Raw genomic sequence first — 24,171 nt, forward strand, 5'->3', positions numbered from 1 at the left:
TCCTCAACAATAGCTGTAGTCGAGGAAAAATGTGGTGAACAGCACTGTAAAGCATGTCCGGAGCTATGGTGAGGCATTGGCGTCGGATGTTGTCTTTCAGCATCCCTAGAGATGTCGGTCGATCACGATACACTTGCGACTTCAGGTAACCCCAAAGCCAATAATCGCACGGAATGAGGTCTGGGGTCCTGGGAGGCCAAGCATGACGAAAGTGGCGGCTGAGCACACTATCATTACCAAACGACGTGTGCAAGAGATCTTTCAAGCGTCTAGCAATATGGGGTGGAGCGCCATCCTGCATAAAGATCGTACGTTCCAGCAGGTGTTTATCAGCCAGGCTGGGGATGATGCGATTCTGTAACATATCGGCGTACCTCTCACCCGTCACGGTAGCAGTTACAAAACCAGAATCACGCATTTACTCGAAGAAAAAAGGTCCGATAACGGTAGATGTGGTAAATCCAACCCATACCATGACTTTCTCGTCGTGCAATGGAGTTTCCACGAAAGTGCTAGGATTTTCGGTAGCCCAAATTCTGCAGTTGTGGGCATTGACAGATCCTCGGAGCGTGAAATGAGCTTCGTGGGTCCACAACACGTTACTCAACCAATCGTCATCTTCTGCCATCTTTTGAAACGCTCACACCGCAATTGCCCTCTGCTTCACTAAATCGCCAGGTAACAGTTCATGATGCCGATGGATTTTGTACGGATAGCATCTGAGGGTACGTCTAGGTGCCAACCAAACAGTAGTGTATGGAATGCCGGTGCGACGTGCGACTGCACGAGCGCTGACTTCCCCGTGGATAGACGAACCCGCTACAGTCTCCATTTCTTCCTGAACTGTCTCAGCAGCATTACACCTTGTGTTCGGTGGGCCACTACGGGGTCTATCGTCTAAACAACCCGTGGCTTCGAACTTCGAAATCATTCTCGCCACAGCTGCATTTGTCAACGGACCTCTTTACCCTTTCGAATCCCCTTCCTATGGCGATAGGATCGTAACGCTGAACTAGCACATTCCCCATTCTGATAATACAGCTGCACTAAAAGCGCGTTTTCAGGTAACGTCAACATGCTGCGACTGCTGGCGCATCTGATTCTCTCTCTCATTACAGCTCCTTTTATACACGATTGTCATGCGCAGTCACTGACGTTTTGTTGTCCAGCGCAATCTGTCGGACATTTTGTGAACTTTTTTTTTTTTGTTCTAATAAAACCCCATGTCATTCCAAGCATGTGTGTTAATTTTTACCTCTCTATCTACATTATTCCGTGGTTTATTAAGTTTTCAAATTTATACTGACTTTTTGATCACCTGGTATATGAAGTAGGATAAAGTAGCACTGTAAATATGAGTTTATGATTACTACACATGCGAGAATTATCGCACAATTAGCTTAACAGCTCATGCATCGAAGCTGATTACAAGAATAATATACAGAAGAATGGAAAAGAAAATTGAGAATGCGCTAGGTGACGATCAGTTTGGCTTTAGGAAAAATAAAGAGACGAGAGAGGCAATTCTGACCTTACGGCTAATAATGGAAGCAAGGCTAAAGAAAAATCAAGACACTTTCATAGGATTTGTCGACCTGGAAAAAGCGTTCGACAATATAAAATGGTGCAAGCTGTTCAAGATTCTGAAAAAAGTAGGGGTAAGCTATAGGGAGGGACGGGTCATATACAATATGTTCAACAACCAAGAGGGAATAATAAGAGTGGACGATCAAGAACGAAGTGCTCGTATTAAGAATGGTGTAAGACAAGGCTGTAGCCTTTCGCCCCTACTCTTCAATCTGTACATCGAGAAAGCAATGGTGGAAATAAAACAAAGGTTCAGGAGTGAAATTAAAATACAAGGTGAACGGATATCAATGATACGATTCGCTGATGACATTGCTATCCTGAGTGAAAGTGAAGAAGAATTAAATGATCTGCAGAACGGAATGAACAGTCTAATGAGTACACAGTATGGTTTGAGAGTAAATCGGAGAAGACGAAGGTAATGAGAAGTAATAGAAATGAAAAGCGCGGCCGGCCGAAGTGGCCGTGCGGTTAAAGGCGCTGCAGCCTGGAACCGCGAGACCGCTACGGTCGCAGGTTCGAATCCTGCCTCGGGCATGGATGTTTGTGATGTCATTAGGTTAGTTAGGTTTAACTAGTTCTAAGTTCTAGGGGACTAATGACCTCAGCAGTTGAGTCCCGTAGTGCTCAGAACCATTTGAACCATTTTTTTGAGAAGCGCGAGAAACTTAACATCAGGATTGATGGTCACGAAGTCAATGAAGTTAAGGAATTCTGCTACCTAGGCAGTAAAATAACCAGTGACGGACGGAGCAAGGAGGATATCAAAAGCAGACTCGCTATGGCAAAAAAGGCATTTCTGGCTAAGAGAAGTCTACTAATATCAAATACCGGCCTTAATTTGAGGAAGAAATTTCTGAGGATGTACGTCTGGAGAACAGCTTTGCATGGTAGTGAAACATGGACTGTGGGAAAACCGGAACAGAAGAGAATCGAAGCATTTGAGATGTGGTGCTATAGACGAATGTTGAAAATAAGGTGGACTGATAAGGTAAGGAATGAGGAGGTTCTACGCAGAATCGGAGAGGAAAGGAATATGTGGAAAACACTGATAAGGAGAAGGGACAGGATGATAGGACATCTGCTAAGACATGAGGGAACGACTTCCATGGTACTAGAAGGAGCTGTAGAGGGCAAAAACTGCAGAGGAAGACAGAGATTGGAATACGTCAAGCAAATAATTGAGGACGTAGGTTGCAAGTGCTACTCTGAGATGAAGAGGTTAGCACAGGAAAGGAATTCGTGGCGGGCCGCATCAAACGCATCAAACGCATCAAACCAGTCAGTAGACTGATGAAAAAAAAAAAAAACACATGGAGAAAGAAGGTAAGATAATTTATATGAAAGTCAAGTTGATGATAGTGAAGACGATGTTGCATGCAAAAGTGTGATTGAGGTATTAAAAGGGATCCCTAGTTCTAGTTAAAGGCTGGGTTCGTTCACCGTTCTGATGCAGGCAGCGTCTATACTACCACATTTCACAGTGCAGTGGAGATCGAGACGAAAAGTATGATACAGAACAACTCACCTGGTACGACGGAGGGGTCGGTGCGACCGGTGTAGGCATACTGGTAGTAAAAGACGGGCTGCTCCATAGTAGCGCTCAGGATGTGCACAGTCGTGTCGCACGGCTCACCGTTGTTCAGGTCCGTAAACATCTGTACAAGCATAAGACTTGCATGTAATCCGGCTTTAAATGCTATGTACTCCAGTTTATTTACAGCTACTGTGCCAATAATACGGCATTTATTATTGGTTCAAATGGCTCTGAGCACTATGCGACTTAACTTCTGAGGTCATCAGTCGCCTAGAACTTAGAACTAATTAAACCTAACTAACCTAAGGACATCACACACATCCATACCCGAGGCAGGATTCGAACCTGCGACCGGAGCGGTCGCTCGGCATTTATTACAAAAGCTGTAGTCTATAACTGTAAATAGTTCCCATTTTGATTCATTTTGGTTTCTTCTTACTATACAGTGTGGTCCATTGATAGTGACCGGGCCAAATATCTCACGAAATAAGCATCAAACGAAAAAACTACAAAGAACGAAACTCGCCTAGCTTGAAGGGGCAAACCAGATGGCGCAAAGGTTGGCCCGCTAGATGGCGCTGCCATACATCAAACGGATATCAACTGCGCTTTTTAAAACAAGAACCCCCTTTTTATTACATATTCGTGTAGCACGTAAAGAAATATAAATGTTTTAGTTGGACCACTTTTTTCGTTTTGTGACAGATGGCGCTGTAATAGTCACAAACTTATAAGTACGTGGTATCACGTAATATTCCGTCAGTGCGGACGGTATTTGCTGCGTGATACATTACCCGTGTTCAAAAAATGTTCAAATTGTGTGTGAAATCTTATGGGACTCTCCCCTGCCCGTGGCATCTCTGCTCTCCCCTCTCGCTCTCCCGCTCCCCTTCCTCCTCCTCCTCTCTTGGCAGGACCCCGGACTCGCACACGCATAGTGAACATTCGCGCGCCGGAGATCATCGCCTTCTGTGTCTCGTGTGTGTGACGTCGTTTAGTGTTTTTGGTGTCCGCCGTTCCACTACTACGTTCACTTGTGCCGTCGGATTCATCAGTGTTCTGTGCGCCGTGCCACTGTGTTTTCAGTGTTGTTATCGTCACGTGTGAACGACTCCGTGTTTTTTGTGTCTCTGTGACCTCTCTCTTATGCCCGTCGCTATGTTCATTATCATTCTCCGTTCTTATACTATTGTAAACACTATGGCTGAAGAGCGGCGTAGTGTGCCGCTGCCAGCCTACCTGATTTGTACAGGTTTTAAAATAACAATAAAGTAAAAAAAAAAATCTTATGGGACTTAATTGCTAAGGTCATCAGTCCCTAAGCTTACACACTACTTATCCTAAATTATCCTAAGGACAAACACACACACCCATGTCCGAGGGAGGACTCGAACCTCCGCCGGGACCAGCCGCACAGTCCATGACTGCAGCGCCCTAACCGCTCGGCTAATCCCGCGCGGCATTACCCGTTTTAAAATGGACCGTTTACCAATTGCGGAAAAGGTCGATATCGTATTGATGTATGGCTATTGTGATAAAAAATGCCCAACGGGCGTTTGCTATGTATGCTTCTCGGTATCCTGGACGACATCATCCAAGTGTCCGGACCGTTCGCCGGATAGTTACGTTATTTAAGGAAACAGGAAGTGTTCAGCCAAGTGTAAAACGTCAACCACGACCCGCAACAAATGATGATGCCCAAGTAGGTGTTTTAACTGCTGTCGCGGCTAATCCGCACACCAACAGCACACAAATTGCGCGAGAATCGGGAATCTCAAAAACGCCGGTGTTCAGAATGCTACATCAACATCGATTGCACCCGTACCATATTTCTATGCACCAGGAATTGCATGGCGACGACTTTGAACGTCGTGTACAGTTCTGCCACTGGGCACAAGAGAAATTACGGGACGATGACAGATTTTTTGCACGCGTTGTATTTAGTGACGAAGCGTCATTCACCAACAGCGGTAACGTAAACCGGCATAATATGCACTATTGGCCAACGGAAAATCCACGATGGCTGCGACAAGTGGAACATCAGCGGCCTTGGCGGGTTAATGTATGGTGCGGCATTATGGGAGGAAGGATAATTGGCCGCCATTTTATCGATGGCAATTTAAATGGTGTAATGTATGCTGATTTCCTACGTAATGTTCTACCGATGTTACTACAAGATGTTTCACTGCATGACAGAATGACGATGTAATTCCAACATCATGGATGTCCGGCACATAGTTCGCGTGCGGTTGAAGCGGTATTGAATAGCATATTTCATGACAGGTGGATTGGTCGTCGAAGCACCATACCATGGCCTGCACGTTCACCAGATCTGACGTCCCCGGATTTATTTCTGTGGGGAAAGCTGAAGGATATTTTCTATCGTAATCCACCGACAACACCTGGAGTCCGCAGCTCGTGGTCGTGCAGTAGCGTTCTCGCTTCCCACGCCCGGGTTCCCGGGTTCGATTCCCGACGGGGTCAGGGATTTTCTCTGCCTCGTGATGACTGGGTGTTGTGTGATGTCCTTAGGTTAGTTAGCTTTAGGTAGTTGTAAGTTCTAGGGGACTGATGAAGATAGATGTTAAGTCCCATAGTGCTCAGAGCCATGTTTTTGACAACACTTGACAACATGCGTCCGCGAATTGTCAATGTATGTGCGAACATTGCGGAAGGCGAACTACTCGCTGTTGAGAGGAATGTCGTTATACTTATTGCCAAATGCATTGAGGTTGATGGACATCATTTTGAGCATTTATTACATTAATGTGGTATTTATAGGTAATCACGTTATAACAGCATGCGTTCTCAGGAATGATAAGTTCACAAAGGTACATGTATCACATTGGAACAATCAAACTAAAATGTTCAGACATACCTACGTTCTGTATTTTAATTTAAAAAGCCTACTTGTTACCAACTGTTCGTCTAAAATTGTGAGCCATATGTTTGTGGCTATTACAGTGCCATCTATCACAAAGCGAAAAAAGTGGTCCAACTAAAACATTCATATTTCTTTACGTACTAAACGAATATGTAATAAAAATGGGGGTTCCTATTTAAAAAAGAAAATCAGTTGATATCCGTTTGACCTATGGCAGCGCCATCAAGCGGGCCAACCATAGCGCCAATTGGTTTCCCCCTTCAAGCTAGACAAGTTTCGTTCTTTGTAGTTTTTTCGTTTGACGCTTATTTCGTGAGATATTTGGCCCGGTGACGATCAGTGGACCACCCTGTATAGTGCATCAAACGTGATACCGTAAGTAATATACAGTTAGTGTTATAATATGTTATATGAACTTATTAACAACTTTCCAGTGGTTAAGTTTGTCGGTACACTATAGAGCAGTGAAATACACTCCTGGAAATGGAAAAAAGAACACATTGACAACGGTGTGTCAGACCCACCATACTTGCTCCGGACACTGCGAGACGGCTGTACAAGCAATGATCACACGCACGGCACAGCGGACACACCAGGAACCACGGTGTTGGCCGTCGAATGGCGCTAGCTGCGCAGCATTTGTGCACCGCCGCCGTCAGTGTCAGCCAGTTTGCCGTGGCATACGGAGCTCCATCGCAGTCTTTAACACTGGCGGCATGCCGCGACAGCGTGGACGTGAACCGTATGTGCAGTAGATGGACTTTGAGCGAGGGCGTATAGTGGGCATGCGGGAGGCCGGGTGGACGTACCGCCGAATTGCTCAACAAGTTGGGCATGAGGTCTCCACAGTACATCGATGTTGTCGCCAGTGGTCGGCGGAAGGTGCACGTGCCCGTCGACCTGGGACCGGACCGCAGCGACGCACGGATGCACGCCAAGACCGTAGGATCCTACGCAGTGCCGTAGGGGACCGCACCGCCACTTCCCAGCAAATTAGGGACACTGTTGCTCCTGGGGTATCGGCGAGGACCATTCGCAACCGTCTCCATGAAGCTGGGCTACGGTCCCGCACACCGTTAGGCCGTCTTCCGCTCACGCCCCAACATCGTGCAGCCCGCCTCCAGTGGTGTCGCGACAGGCGTGAATGGAGGGACGAATGGAGACGTGTCGTCTTCAGCAATGTGAGTCGCTTCTGCCTTGGTGCCAATGATGGTCGTATGCGTGTTTGGCGCCATGCAGGTGAGCGCCACAATCAGGACTGCGTACGACCGAGGCACACAGGGCCAACACCCGGCATCATGGTGTGGGGAGCGATCTCCTACACTGGCCGTACACCACTGGTGATCGTCGAGGGGACACTGAATAGTGCACGGTACATCCAAACCGTCATCGAACCCATCGTTCTACCATTCCTAGACCGGCAAGGGAACTTGCTGTTCCAACAGGACAATGCACGTCCGCATGTATCCCGTGCCACCCGACGTGCTCTAGAAGGTGTAAGTCAACTACCCTGGCCAGCAAGATCTCCGGATCTGTCCCCCATTGAGCATGTTTGGGACTGGATGAAGCGTCGTCTCACGCGGTCTGCACGTCCAGCACGAACGCTGGTCCAACTGAGGCACCAGGTGGATATGGCACGGCAAGCCGTTCCACAGGACTACATCCAGCATCTCTACGATCGTCTCCATGGGAGAATAGCAGCCTGCATTGCTGCGAAAGGTGGATATACACTGTACTAGTGCCGACATTGTGCATGCTCTGTTGCCTGTGTCTATGTGCCTGTGGTTCTGTCAGTGTGATCATGTGATGTATCTGACCCCAGGAATGTGTCAATAAAGTTTCCCCTTCCTGGGACAATGAATTCACGGTGTTCTTATTTCAATTTCCAGGAGTGTAGTTCCTTGGCCGGTATAAAACTAATAAGAACAAGAAAGAGTTTATAAATTTATGTACTCTTGTAGTCCGTGGCCCCGTGCTAGCTTTCTTAGTTTATGCACTTGGCGCAGCTTGGCTCTCAGATCTCTTGACTGTAATTGCATGGTACAGATGTCACTGATAAACGCATGCGCAGTGTGCTGCAGAGTTTGTTGTTATTGGTTATTAAGTTAGGAGGTAGACGGCGAAACATAGTGCCAGCACATAACGTACTCTCCTCCGGTAGCATCAGCAGTACCGTCAGTCTTAACGAACGTATGTGACGAACGGATAATGGCAAACAGCATCAGCCACAATCTTCACCTACATTTGCACTCCGATAGCCACTAAACGGTGTGTGACAGAGGAAGCTTTTAGCGGATGATGCTGTAGTATACAGAGAAGTTGCAGCATTAGGAAATTGTAGCGAAATGCAGGAAGATCTGCAGCGGACAGGCACTTGGTGCAGGGAGTGGCAACTGACCCTTAACATAGACAAATGTAATGTATTGCGAATACATAGAAAGAACTATCCTTTATTGTATGATTATATGATAGCGGAACAAACACTGGTAGCAGTTACTTCTGTAAAATATCTGCGAGTATGCGTGCGGAACGATTTCAAGTGGAATGATCATATCAAATTAATTGTTGGTAAGGCGGGTACCAGGTTGAGATTCATTGGGAGAGTCCTTAAAAATGTAGTCATTCAACAAAGGAGATGGCTTACAAAACACTCGTTAGACCTATACTTGAGTATTGCTAATCAGTGTGGGATCCGTACCAGATCGGGTTGACGAAGGAGATAGAGAAGATCCAAAGAAGAGTGGCGCGTTTCGTCACAGGGTTATTTGGTAACCGTGATAGCGTTACGGAGATGTGTAACAAACTCAAGTGGCAGACTCTGCAAGAGAGGCGCTCTGCATCGCGGTGTAGCTTGCCCGCCAGGTTTCGAGAGGGTGCGTTTCTGGATGAGGTATCGAATATATTGCTTCCCCCTACTTATACCTCCCAAGGAGATCACGAATGTAAAATTAGAGAGATTAGAGCGCGCACGGAGGCTTTCAGACAGTCGTTCTTCCCGCGAACCATACGCGACTGGAACAGGAAAGGGGGGTAATGACAGTGGGACGTAAAGTGCCCTCCGCCACACACCGTTGGGTGGCTTGCAGAGTATAAATGTAGATGTAGATATAGATGTACACGTTAGGCCAGAATCACCCCCCCCCCCCCCCACCCCCTCCCTTACATTCAGTTCACGGATGGTGCACGAGAAGAAATATGATCGGTACTCCACTGTATTCGCCCGAATTTGTCTGCTTTTGCCTTCGTGGGCATCACGGAAGTTACAACTTGGCGAAAGCAATGTGCGTCTGGGTTCCTTTTAAAACATGGATCTTCGGATTTTGAGAGTAAAACTAAACTCCGCCCGAAACAGGCCAAGAAGGCCCAACGGCACCGACCGGCCGCCGTGTCATCCTCAGCACACAGGCGTCACTGGATGCGGAGATGGAGGGGCATGTGGCCAGCACACCGCTCTCTCGGCCGTATGCCAGATTACGAGACCGGAGCCGCTACTTCTCAATGAAGTAGCTCCTCAGTTTGCCTCACAAGGGCTGAGTGCACCCCGCTCGCCAACAACGTTCGGCAGACCGGATGGTCACCCATCCAAGTGCTAGCCCAGCCCGACAGCGCTCAACTTCTGTGGACTGACGGGATACGGTGCTACCACTGCGCAAGGCCGTCGGCATTTTGAGAGTAACGCTCCATATAATCATTAGTCATATTGACTCTAGTGAAGCATGCCGCTATTCTTGTAATGCATCACACTGGAGTTCGAGGAGCAACTCGAAGCTCTCGAGTTCAATAAACAATCTGCTCACGAAGCAAGCAGCTCTTCTTTGAACTTTCTATTTCGATAATCTAACCTCTTACGGGACCCGTAAAGACAAGCAGAACTCGACACTTTGTCCAATGAAGGTTTTGTAAACTATCGCCTCTGTCGGTGAAGTACAATCTACAAACGACGTCTTCCGTGCAAAAATTACACTTCTTCAGAATTCTTACGATAAATCCTAGTCTTATTCATATTGGGTTCCATAAGTTCCCGTTGTGCACCGACCGTTTCAGGAAGGAAGGACAGCGATCAGTCGTGAACAATCTGAATTTTATTGAAGATCGACTTCAACTACAGAATAAAAATGTTCAAATGTGTGTGAAATCTTATGGAACTTAACTGCTAAGGTCATCAGTCCCTAAGCTTACACACTACTTAACCTAAATTATCCTAAAGACAAACACAGCCACCCACGCCCGATGGAGGACTCGAACTTTAGAATAGTCATCATCAGAGCATAAAGCGCTTAGTGTGGACACATTGACATAAAGTTCAGGTGCAGGTAGACCATAATTTGAATACAGAAATACATATAGCAGTCATAACAAAAGACAGAACTAGTGGAACCAAAGTTGTCCAAATCTAATATAAAGCGTCTGTATTAGACTCCGACCACTGTTTTATGTTAAGATATCGACCACTTTGGTCCCAATAGCTGTATATTTTGTAATGATTGCAATGTGTATTTCTGTATTCAAACTGTGGTCTACACGCGCCTGAGCATTACGTCGATGTGACCACATTAGGTGTTTTATGCACTGATGATGACTATTTTGTGGCTGAAATCGATCTGCAGTAAAATTCCGGTTCTTCAGGAGTGATCGCTGCCCTTCCTTCCTGGAAATCTCAGTCCAACATCTGCCTTTCTCGGATCTGTTTGAGTGTTCCAGCTTGACAGATATTCCTAGATGTTCGGTGTTTGTGGATGAATGCAGTGATCGACTGCCGATCGTATAGCCAAGCAGTATGGGACCTTTTCGTCTCTTTGCGCGCATTACGTTACAGGTATTTAGCTGGAGGTCGGATGCCAGTCTTTACATCAAAATCCCTCACTCAATATGTCGCTGTGGAGTGGTCTGCAAATTAATCATAGGCACTGCTCCAAAGTACGTTGAAAGGAATTTTACGTCAAAACCACTGCTCTCTTTGCTGGCTAAATACTGATGAAGAAGACGTTGTCACCAATCGGTTTCAAGCCGACTAACTCATTGTCAAGCGCAAGAGCATATAAAGTCTCAGTAACGGGAAAAATGATTGTTATATTCAATTTATTTAGACAGTAGTATTGTGTTCTCTTTCCCTTATTTTATCTCTGAGTGGTAGCTGTGTTTCAATCACGAAGCTGAAAACTCAATCAAGCGCTCTCTATTGACCGAAAACGTCCATTAGCTGTTAGGTGTTGTTCTGGTCTTCAGTCCAAAGACTGTTTTGATACAGTTGTCCACGCTAGTCTACTCTGAGCAAGCCTCTTCATCTCTGCGTCACAAATGCAAGTAACATCCTGTTGAACCTCCTTACTACACTACTGTTTGGAAAAAGTGAAACTTCAAAACAACAAAACTGAGAGGCGTTATTACAATGAAATTAATTCCACCGATCAGGGACACGACACTACACAAATGATTAGCATTACAGACCTGTATATTCACTGCGACTGTGGACATTCAGTACTGAGTAGCGCCAGCACGTGCTCCAATCAGAGCCACTAGACATCATGGCGTCCCTGCATGTGAGCAGGAGACTGTTCAAGCTGGTGGAGGGTCTGCAATGGTGTGGGGCGTGTGCAGTTGGAGGGATATGGCACCCCTGATACGTCTAGATACGACTCTGACAGGTGACACGTACGTAAGCATCCTGTCTGATCACTTGCATCCATTCATGTCTATTGTGCACTCCGACGGACTTGGGCAATTCCAGCAGGACAATGTGACACCCCACACGTCCAGAATTGCTACAGAGTGTCTCCAGGAACACTCTTCTGAGTTTAAACACTTCCGTTCGCCACCAAACTCCCCAGACATGAATATTATTCAGCATATCTCGGACGCCGTGCTACGTGCTGTTCAGAAGAGATCTCCACCCAGTCGTAATCTTAACGGATTTATGGACAGTCCTGCAGGATTCGTAGTGTCCGTTCCCTCCAGCACTACTTTAGACATTAGTCGAGTCCATGCCACGTCGTGTTGCGGCACTTCTGCGTGCTTGCGTGGCCCATACACGATATTATCAGTTTCTTTGGCTCTTCATTGCAGTTAAGAAAATGGCCACACGGAGCCAGATCGGGACTGTAAGGCGGAAGGGTACCATAAATATGCGGGATGCGTTTTTATGACAGGAGCTCTATAGCAGCGTTACTAAAATGAAACCTGTAATTGTCGTGATGAAGCTTCCATCGCCCTATGAGGTTCCTTCATGTTTTGGAAATGCGATCCTTCACCAGACACTTCGGGACGTTCTTACAGTAATCTGCAGTGACTGCATGACCATAGCCTTTTTGGCCGACTTCTGCACTCGTGCTCTTTGTGGTGGGGGTTGACATGTTGCACCCATTCTGTGGTTATCTGCTTCATCTTTGGGTCATAACAGTACAACCACGTTTCATCAACAGTGATGATGAAACTTCCTGGCAGATTAAAACTGTGTGCCGGACCGAGACTCGAACTCGGGACCTTTTCCTTTCGCGGGCAAGTGCTCTACCAACTGAGCTACCCCAGCACGACTCACGCCCCGTCCTCAAAACCTTACTTCTGCCATTACCTCGTCTCCTACCTTCCAAACTTTACAGAAGCTCTCTTGCGAAACTTGCAGAACTAGCACTCCTGAAAGAAAGGATATTGCGGAGACATGGTTTAGCCACAGCGAACACAAAGCTTTATTGCATAGCGCTGTTCACGGAAATCAGCCGTGCAGATGTTTAGAGCATATCATAGAATACATCCACTCTCAAAGGGTGCCAACACTCAACTTTCGACTCACAGAGCTATCGCTGTGAAATTTGCAGTGATTAGCAATTAGTACGTAATTCAATGGCACATGGAGAGATGGCGCAGGTAAGCACTTAAGGAAAGGAAACGGTTCAGTGACAGTGCTTACTGAAGATCCCTCGAATGTACCTTTACGTATGTTTTGGGGTATGTATGGACTTAGGTCCGTATAGGATTTCGTTAGATAGTTTTACGAATTTAAACGTTGTAATTGGTGAGATGCGAGTGTCCAGGCTTCGACCAACCAAAATAAAGCAGGTTAATCCCTATGTGTGTGAAGTGCAACTACAGGGGGAATTATAAATTGTACACTTGCCCAATGGCAGGAGATTATCCTTACGCAGGACCAATTTAAGGCCCAAGAGACACAAGTCGCTGTTTGGGGCGCCAAGCGCAGAGGGGCCCCATAGGAGCCGTAACTGGAAGATTTCTGTACAGGACGTATCACAGTTTGTAAAGGGCGCTTAGGTGGCCACGCGGAGAGGGCACCAGAGGAACCACAACTGTTAACATCTCTACACAGGGCATATCACAGTTTGTAGTGGACACTTGGTGTGCCGAGTGGAGAAGGCCGCCATAGTGCAACACTCGTATTTAGTCAGTATCACAGCTAGCCGTGGAAACTGGCACGGCTGAAAGTTTATGACGGAAAGAAGAAGTATGGGAGTGCCAAATGATAAGTCGCTTGTGTGAAAAGATGGTCTCGAACCCGCCCTGTGTTTATTTTCTGGAACTCGTCATACTGCAGCATTCTTAAACACATGAGTGACCAGTATTACAATCCGTTTGACCCTTCACAAAGAAATTTTGACTCTGCCAGTGGAGTGTGCGCTGAGATGAAACTTCCTGGGAGTTTAAAATTGTGTGCCGGACAGAGACGCGAATTCGGGTCCTTTGCCCTACACAGACAAATGCTTTACCAACTGAGTTACCCAAACACTAATCACGAGCCCTCCAAACAATTTCACTTCCACCAATAACCCGTCTCCTACCTTTAAATTTCACAGAACTTCTCCTGCAAAACTTGCGTGACTACCACTCCTGGAAAAAAAAGGATATTGGGGAGACATGGCTTAGCTACAGAGTGGGGGCATTTCCAGAACTAAAAAGCTCCCGAGTTCGAGTCTCGGTCTGGCGCACAGTTTTAATCTGCTAGGAAGTTCCATATCACTGCACACTCCGCTGCTAAGTAAAAATTTCATTCTGGAAATATCCTCCTGGCTGTGGGTGAGCCATGTCTCCGCAATATCATTTCTTCCAAGAGTGCTAGTCGAGCGAGTTTCGCAGGAGACCTGTGAAGTTTGCACAATAGGAGACGACGCACTGGCGGAAGTGAAACTGGGAGGAGGAATCGTGATTCGTACTTAGGTAGCTGAATTGGTAGAGCACTTGCCCGCGAAAGGCAGGAATTCGAGTTTCGATCCGGCGCACAGTTTTAATCTGCCACGGAGTTTCTAGTTTGACCATTTTTTCGAAGGAATTCACGGGACTTTTGCAATTTATATTCTTTTTAGATTTCGTTTTCTAAATTAGAATGTGACATTTACAGCAACTTTCGCAGTAAAACGAGTTCTTCCGAGTCTAAAAGCATCAAACATTACATTTCAGAGGTAAATATTTAGGAAAATTCCCAGTCAAGATTCGATATTTAAATATTTTCAGATTCGTATTCGTTACACCTTCCCTTTTTTCACTCGCCTCTTAACAACACTTAACGCCACAACTCTCTCTAAGCGCCCATCCGCTACTCACAACAAGACAGTTACAGACCTGACACAAATTCAGGATGACAACGTCAGAATAACAGAACCTCACCTGAAGTTATTTAGTGTTGTAACTTCGACCAGGACGGTCGCGGAAGGCGCGGCGGGACCCGCGGAGAGGCCCAGAGGCCCGCGAACAACAACACAACGGGAGAGGACGGACACGACCAACGTAGGACGGAACGAGTACAACAAGATCGAACAACGGAGCCACAAGGAAACAAACACGTCCACTCGTGCACAGAACAAGGAAGAAAGCTGTCTAGCGCGCAGCGAGGTGTAAACCGACGTACGCGAGGTTAGAATGGCTGGCTGAGCGAGAGGCAGGCGCTTAAGCACGCTATCGGGGGCGCCGCTATTGTCGGCTGGGACCACGTGTTCCGCTGTGGCGCCCTCACACTTAAAGCGGGCCAGGAGGCGCGCGCCGCCACAGCTTACGGCGCGATGGTGCAGAGACCTCTAGGGGTCTTCGACGTCCATGACGTCTGGCGCGGATTCAAATTCCGCGGCGCGCGGTACCAGATTTAAGGCCGGTTCCCACTAGGGCTGCCGCGCGTCAAAACCGCGCGTCAGCGGCGTGGTTGCCATGGAAATGGCGTCAGCGGCAAGGCGCGGCGGGCTCTGCGTCGCGGTTTGACCGTGTCGAACCGCTTCCGCTGCCGCGTGACGCGCTCCAGGTGCGCGCCGCCAATCACAGAACGCGCTGAGCGTGACGTCAGGTACGGAACCCCGGGCCACACGAACTTTCGCCGAACCGCTGGCGCGGCCGCGGCAGCAGCTATGAAATACTTATCATCCGATTCCAAGGAAACTATTCGGTAGAAAAATTTGATTCTTGGTCATGTTACAGCCTGATATCTTCTCTCGATAAAGGACCGAATTTCTTTTCGTTATTCGTCGTGGTTACTTGCTGTATCGCATTTACGCAAACCTTTACACGAAATTTGAATGAGTGTGCAGAGATAAAAACGCATTGCGTGGACTTTGCGTACAGTTCATTTTAGGTAATACATTATTGCGTATAAAATTTAGTCAACATATCGAAATTGTTTTTAAAGGTGAGATCAGATCGATAGCTATCACCGTTCTCCAGATATTGAATGATATGTTGGCGGATGGGCTGTGCCGTGACCGCGCGCGGGTTGCTCGCGGCGCGACCGGTACTTCGTCCTGCTCGTCGTAAACCGTGTGGTTGTATCAACCGCTAATTTCGTAAACGGTTCAAGATATCGAAACGTGTTTTTTTTTTTCAAACGATAACTTGTGAAAAGTCATGTATTCTGTCGCATGATAAATATCCTAAATCTGTTAATCTACCGAGATATGAAAGTAACTACAGTTTTTCAGAAGGGATAGATGAATTGTTTTAAACAGCATTTAATAGCATGTGGATTGAGAAGTTAAACCGAAACTAATTTACTGGTATGTCATAAAATGTAATTTACTAAATATCTACAGCTATTGATTATTTCCTTTGGTAAGTAACAAACTTTTTTTTCTTTATCCAGTGAACTTTACTGATTCAACGCGCGTTTTGCCTTTTACTTTAAGGCATCTTCGGTGGAATCTAGAATGATTCAGTTTTGTTTTGATATGTGATACTTGCAGATTATAAAACAGTTCACATCTTTTTTTACGTGAATGACTGATTACTTACAGTGAATCGAGTTTTTGGCGGACATATACGTTTCGCCTCACCTGGTCACATGCTGGAGGTTGAACTAAAACTTAGATTATGGAACATAAGCACATTTTCATGTTCGCTCTTTTTTCTTCTGTCACTAGCTGTAGACGTTTTACCGAAAACTCTGATTTGAAGTCGTAACTACAGTGTGTTCACCTCGTGTCCCTTCCTGTCTGGTTTGTTTATGTACATGTTGCCAATCTGCAGAATTATATGCTGAAAACTAATGTTTGTTTATTTTTGTTCTCTTTATATCTGTATGTATGTGTGGCTAGCCAGTGATAATTATAGAAAATTGAAAGTAAATCCAGTAGTTTATGTACATGTTGCCAACTTAAAGAATTATATGCTGAAAACTAATGTTTGTTTATTTCTGTCCTCCTTATATCTTTATGTGTGTGTGGCTAGCCAGTGATAGTTATAGAAAGTTGAAAGAGAATGCAGTAGTTGTCAGACAGTGGTTGAAAGATTTGGTGTTCAGCTGATTTCAGTTCTGGTTTAAATGTTTCATGGAGAAGTGCATGGAGTAGTAAATTCACTCCTTACATTAATCGATAAAATAGCAGAATAGCATTTCAACAGATGATTATTATCAGAATACTATCACCCAACCCCTTTGTCCTCACTCTTTGACGCCTCATAATATATCCTGTCAACTTACCCCTCTTGCAGTCAAAGTTGTGCCGTAATTTCCTCTTCCTCTTCCTGCTCTAATTCCGTTCCTCTTCTTTAGTTACACGATCCTCATATCTAATCTTCAGCATTCTTATTGATCACCACGTTTTGAAAGCGCCCATTGTCTTCTTGACAGAACTGTTCATAGCCCACGTTTCACTTACATACAAGGCTGCACTCCGCACAAATACCTTTGTAAATTTGTACCCAATCATTAGAATTTATATTCGATGTGAACAAAGTTTCTTTTTCAGAACGCTTTTGTTGCTATTCACAGTCTTCATTTTATATCCTCTCTACTTCTGCCTTCTCAATTACTGCTTCCCTTGCAAGTCATTAAAGTCTTAGAAATGCAGTTTGGTTTCTGTACAAGTTGTAGATAATCTTGTGGCCCTATGTTTTAGAGCTTCAAAGAATATTTTAATTAAGATTGTCAAAATCTTTCTATAAACGTGCAAATGCTATAAACACAGTTTCGCAGTTCTTCAGTGTGTCTACTTAACTAAGTGGTAGGATCAGTATTGCCTTGCGTGTTCAGACATTTCACAGGAATCTAACAATGTGCTTATGTTAGTTTGTACAACCCCTCCCGCTCTCCTCTCTACATATTCCTTCCACTTTCTAGCCTTCTCTTGTTTGCTTAGTTCTGGCTTGCCAGATGAGTCCTTGGCAGTTGCTTCTCCTTTGATCAAATTTTTCTTTGTTCTTTCTCATTTTCATTCCCCTGTTTTCCAAGTGCAAAATCGCGTTGCAATTTTGGACTTTCTGTCAACGTCATGTTTAGACATTTCTATTTCCCATGGCCTACTTTATTTGCTGCATTTTTATATATTTCCCTCGTGTCAAATTTAATATATCACGTTTTATCTAACGATTTCTACTGTACCTTCTTCCCGTTCACATACTCTGCTGCACTCACCACTATTTCTCTCAAAGATATCCATTCGTATTCTAGCGGATTCCTTTCTCTGTTTCAGTCAGTTGTTGCATTACGGTAACTTTAAGATTATCGAAAAACTGTGGGTCTTGACTTATTCAAGTTCCATTTCCTTAATTTGCTACCGTTTACTGTCTCTTTAGTTGTAAACCGCAGCTCGTAATCAATAAATTATTGTAGGTTTGCGTCTGCACCAGGAAATATCTTATAATTTAAGATCTGGTTTCGAAAACTTTGTTCCAAGTATGTATTATTCTTTCATGATTCTTAAGCAAGGTGCTGGCGATGATTACATTGTGCTCTGTGCTAAATTCTATCAGGTGGCTTCCACTTTCATCCCTTCCCCCAAGCCTTTGTGTTTTTCGTGTTTTCCTGTACCTGCTACCGTATCACACTTTAAATTTTTGTCTCGCTTAACTATCTGAATAATCTCTTTTATCGTACATTGTTTCAATGTGTAAGGAGATAGTGAACAATCATGAACGGTAGTCATGAAATCTGTTTATGTTGAAATGAGAAAACATGATTAATGAAATGTGTAAAAGAGTACATTGTACAGAAAATGAAAAATTTGTATGTCTTCACCCAACTTCGTCTTTCCTTCATGTAGGTATAAGATATAGTTATTCAAACACACCGGTCGTTTCGGGGGGTCCCATCCCGTACCTCAGTGGCTGTTCGTCATTGGCTACCGCTAGCGTCTGCCGCTTCCAGATGGGAACGCCAATTCCGCGAGCCGCCGCGTCAAAGCGGAAAACGCTTGCCGCTGCCGTTGCCGCCCGACGCGCTGCCGCGCTCTAGTGGGAACCGGCCTTTAGAGTAACAATGATAAGCATAAATAAGGATAACTGGATGGGGTTTGAATCCTCTTCCCCAAATGTGAGTCTACTTCCTTAATCACTGCGTCACCTCGCTAGGTCAGACGGCAGAAGTCTTGTCCAAAACGACTGAGCAAACACATCATACGTGACGTATGGGCACAAACATAAATGGTGGGCATTAAAGGGCATAACTGATGTTTCCAGAGGCAAAGAGGGAAACATAAAATTTTGTTGAGTCCAGAAGGTCATAACGAGCTTGGGACATAAATGAGACGATGAGGCTTTAGCCCCACAAAGCGGGCGAGGACCGCGTGCGACAGGCCGTGCGTAGCGACTCACCTCAGCGTAGGGTATGGCTGCGTCGGCGCTGATGGTGGTGACGTTGCCGAAGTAGAACAGCCTGACGGCGTCCGCCACGGCCAGCTTCTCGTCCATGTCCCCCAGACGGAGAATGTTGTCGATCGCACCTTCGAAGTCAGAGTTCAACTCCGCCAGTGTACTATCGGGAATGTAACCTGCAACGGTTAAAAAATGGCTCTAAGCACTGCGGGACTTAACATCCGAGGTCATCAGTCCCCTAGACTTAGAACTACTTAAACCTAACTAACCTAAGGACATCACACACATCCACGCTCGAGGCAGGAGTCGAACCTGCGGACTGAAGCGCCTACAACCGCTCGGCCACACCGGCTGGCCTGCAACGGTTAAAAATTAATCAGTGTCGCCCCTAAGCAAAATGAGTTACAGCTTTAATTTCCTGAACCCAAACCAATTGCATCAACTGCGGAGGTCGCAGTGGATTCTAGATATCTACAAGGCGTCTATCTACACTACTGCCCATTAAAATTGCTACACCACGAAGATGACGTGCTACAGACGTGAAATTTAACCGACAGGAAGAAGATTCTGTGATATGCAAATGATTGCCTGTTCAGAGCATTCACACAAGGTTGGCGCCGGTGGCGACACCTACAACGTGCTGACATGAGGAAAGTTTCCAACCGATTTCTCATACACAAACAGCAGTTGACTGGCGTTGCCTAGTGGGACGTTGTTGTGATGCCTCGTGTAAGGAGGAAACATACCTACCATCACGTTTCCGACTTTGATAAAAGTCGGATTGTAGCCTATCGCGATTGCGGTTTATCGTATCGCGACATTGCTGCTCGCGTTGGTCGAGATCCAATGACTGTTAGCAGAATATGGAGTCGGTGGGTTCAGGAAGGTAATACGGAACGCCGTGCTGGATTCCAACGGCCTCGTATCACTACCAGTCGAGATGACAGGCATCTTATCCGCATGGCTGTAACAGGTCGTGCAGCCACATCTCGATCCCTGAGTCAACAGATGGGGACGTTTGCAAGACAACAACCATCAGCACGAACACTTCGACGACGTTTGCAGCAGCATGGACTATCAGCTCGGAGACCATGGCTGCGGTTACCCTAGACGCTGCATCGCAGACAAGAGCGCCTGCGATCGTGTACTCGACGACGAACCTGGGTGCACGAATGGCAAAACGTCATTTTTTCGGATGAATTCAGGTTCTGTTTACAGCATCATGATGGTCGCATCCGTGTTTGGTGACATCGCCGTGAACGCACATTGGAAGCGTGTATTCGTCATCGCCATACTGGCGTATCACCCGGCGTGATGGTATGGGGTGCCATTGGTTACACGTCTCGGTCACCTGTTGTTCGCATTGACGGCACTTTGAACAGTGGACAATACATTTCAGATGTGTTACGACCCGTGGCTCTACCCTACATTCGATCCCTGCGAAACCCTACATTTCAGCAGGATAATGCACGACTGCATGTTGCAGGTCCTGTACGGGCCTTTCTGGATACAGAAAATGTTCGACTGCTGCCCTGGCCTGCACATTCTCCAGATCTCTCACCAACTGAAAACTTCTGGTCAACCTGTACACGCCATCCAAGCTCAGTTTGACTCAATGCCCAGGCGAATCAAGGCCGTTACTATGGCTAGAGGTTGTTGTTCTGGGCATTGATTTCTCAGGATCTATGCACCTAAATCGCGTGAAAATGTAATCACATGTCAGTTGTAGTATAGTATATTTGTCCAATGAATACCCGTTTTTATCATCTGCATTTCTTCTCGGTGTAGCAATTTTAATGGCCAGTAGTGTATTTGCTCTAACATTAAAAGAAGTAGAGGCAGATAGGGACATATGATCTTGCTTTGTGGTCCCTTCAAGCTCACAATCCATTCATCCCATTCTGAGGCAGATAGTGTACATAAGAACGGAGGACCTATTCTAGTTTACACCGAACGAAAGGCTTCAAACATTGGATTGCAGAGCTATTCGCTACCGCCTCTGAGTTTTGGACGTGTATTACAAGACTTTCATTTCATACCTAGCAGAATTACCTACCTGAATGTAAAAATGGAACTCACCAACAAATATGGATTGACTTCATTTGAAGACTAATTTCTGCGTAAATAAAAGTATGTACAATGACGTTATGCTCTTAAAACTAAGTACTCAGTTTTTCTAGGCGTCATGGGCAGTTATTTTTTGTAGGTTTTGGCATCTTCCGAATTATTTACAGTAAAATAGGTACCAAATGAAAGACGTATGTGCGACAGTGTTGTCAGAACATTGTAAACAAAGGATAATTTCAAAGTACTAAAGATTAAAGTCCGGTCTCCAAAACTGACATACGGCCAGGTGAGTGGTGTCCTGACCATATGCCACTCTGTATCCGCATCCAGCGACGCCTGTGGCTTGAGAAATACACGCCGGTCGATCGCTACCGTTGGGGCTTCAAGGCCTGTTCTGGAGGAGTTTTAGTTTAGTTTTAAGGATTAAAGTCACCATACTGATAATGAGGCCCTTGTGAAGGCGAAAATTGTGGACACGCGGGTATCAATGAAACACTAACATCGCAGGGTAGTGTAATATTTTAACATTACGGAAACCTCATATAATTCACTGTTCGTGTCTGACAGTCGCTTTGATACCTTCGAGATTTCTTATTATTGTGCCGTGGTGACGGGCAAACTACTTGGAACATCCTTCACCTTCTGAGACCCAGTTTATCTATGATGCGATTTTTGCGTAAAACAGTACTTTCGTCTTCCATAACAGCCAATAAAATCACTCTCTGAGTTGCATGTTACTGGAACAGCGCGTACAACAAGGAAACAAACCGAATACCTTAGAAGGTGGAGTAACTAGTTGCTGAATTACGTAAGTATCGCAAATCAGTAGGCATATGATGATGTGAAAGACAATGCATACAGAGGATTTGAGTCAAATAAAATGCGAACTGTGCTGATGCAATGTAAATACTGTGGCAAATTAAATCGACATAGTTTCTATATCTGTACCACATACAGTGAACCTAGAATTACTATTCTCTCTGGCGAGAAAATACACAATCTTTTCAGTTATGATCATTTCAGATCATTGGAGAACCCATTGTTAGCAAAAATAAAAGTATGTCTCATAGTAGGCCTACGGTTCACATAATAATGGCTTAGAGCTTAAATCGATCGCTTTTGGATAAATATATGCAAGATTCCTTATCAGGACATCAGAACAGGAAAAGGACTACGTTTCTTTGCCCGTAGAATCTAAAACAAAAATACTACTTGAAAAGGTCACGTTGTACTGTTGCTTCCATCCTTCAGTCCAACAATTTTCGCATGAATATGGGAGTGCTTCTCAAGCCTATCGTATCACATTACAGAATCACGTGTGCTGCAAAAGAGAGAAGGACCATGATTTCTGGTCACTATAGTTACTACATGTAACATCCTTTGTTGTTTTTCCTTTGCGGCTTCGTTAATTACAGCATTTACGTACAGACATCGTGCACCTGTCTTTTGGTTGTTCTTGAGCAAATAATGCTTGTACTGTAGTCCATGACAGTGGACATGATACATCCAACAAGAGATGCAAAGCTTTTTTTCTTTTCCGATGGGATTCCTCTCTAAGAATATGCGAAAACCATTCAACCCTCACAATATCAACATATTTTTCATGACGTGAAGTACCAAGGGGTGGGTTGGCGGAGGGGGGGGGGGGGGGGGGGGTAAGTACTTTTTGCTCACCATACAAAAATTTTATAAACAAATTTCTTTAATTTTTGAAGACCATTTTTAACAACATATTGTATAAAGAGCTACTGATGTAAAATGGAGGTCTAGAAACTAAATTTCTTTCAGCAATCTCTACACAAACGCATATTTTGTATTTTTCGCTCTTTTATCTTTTAATTTTATTTAGCCTTATTTTCTCGAGCAATTCTCTTTATGGTAGGAAAATTCGTTACAGCGTTGTTGAAGAACACTTCATCGTTATTCAAAATATTATAGATATTTTAGGTTAACTACAACAGTTTACATTGAAGCGTTTCTGGGATCACTTATTCATCGCTTTCTTCGGAAACGTCTTCAATCTTGGAACATAATAACAGTTTTCTTCCTGAGTTTACTGCATGTGTATATCTTACAGTTGTTACAGATCATTCTTCTTTTCTTCACTTTATTATACTTCACTGCTTTTGATTGGCTTTCAAGAGAACACAAATGACATCTTTCCCTTCCTCCTTCATCTTCCTTTGCAGCGAACTTCTGCTTGATGTTCTCCCATGGCAGAAACCACACTCTTCTGGAGTTCTCTGATATTCGTGGCCTTTTCTCCAATGCACAGTTCCCTGAGCTGTAGTCCCAATTCTTGAAGAAAGACATCACTTATCACATTTTGCCTTATTCCACTGTTGGAGTTTGAGGAGAAACAATGCATAACCACTTAACGCTGCTATGTGCATAAGAGTGTAGAAAACAGCAGCCACCTTTTTGTAGCACTCTTAGTTGGAAACTTCCTCACCATTTGATCGATTGAGTCAACGTCGCGTCTCGTCTCATTATAATGTAAATTTATGACTGTTTTCTTCTTACTGTCAGTAGGTATACCAGTTTCAGCGTCATAATGTTGAGTTGATAGTAACAGAAGATTTTTTTGTATTTTTCACAGGGCCTGTACAAAATAATTGTGACTGGGATGTTTTCAGTAGTAGAATCGCTGAAAGCAAATTTCTCGAATGTAATTCTCTTCTTGAGATGTCTTTCAGTTCTTGGGGTATATGCTTCATATTAGCTTCTAATGATTCCAGGTGAAAAACAATCTCCATAAATGTCTGGCCAAATCAACTGAAGTGTAATATCTGTCTGTGGTGATATTTCTCCCTGAATTATAAATAGGAACACCAAGTGTTTCACTGCAGTTGCAGCTGGATTTGTTTGTTGTCGACTATCATTTTTCTTCCCTGGATACGGCACCATATCTGGTGTTAGAGTCTGTGACCATTCTTGCACGTGTACCGTACTTCCCAGGTTTTTTCTTCATGAAGATTTTGAAGGTACCCCTGCCACGGAACAATGACAACATTTCATCAATAACAACGTTCATCCCAGCAGAATAATATGTTGACAGTAAATTATTCATTTTATCAAATAC

The 24,171-nt window shown here is 44.9% G+C and overlaps 1 protein-coding gene across 1 annotated transcript in view; it reads right to left on the minus strand.

The window, feature by feature from the left end:
- Positions 1–24,171, minus strand: part of LOC126456789 (acylcarnitine hydrolase-like) — a 62,757-nt gene that overhangs the window by 26,612 nt on the left and 11,974 nt on the right. The window contains exons 5-6 of the mRNA XM_050092575.1: positions 19,023–19,198; positions 3,116–3,245 (exon numbers count right to left, since the gene is read on the minus strand). Of these exons, the coding sequence (XP_049948532.1) occupies positions 3,116–3,245; positions 19,023–19,198 (306 nt within the window). The remainder of the gene's footprint in view (positions 1–3,115; positions 3,246–19,022; positions 19,199–24,171) is intronic.

Source organism: Schistocerca serialis, chromosome 1 (assembly GCF_023864345.2).
Source record: "Schistocerca serialis cubense isolate TAMUIC-IGC-003099 chromosome 1, iqSchSeri2.2, whole genome shotgun sequence".
In the NCBI taxonomy this organism is placed as follows: Eukaryota; Metazoa; Arthropoda; class Insecta; order Orthoptera; family Acrididae; genus Schistocerca; species Schistocerca serialis.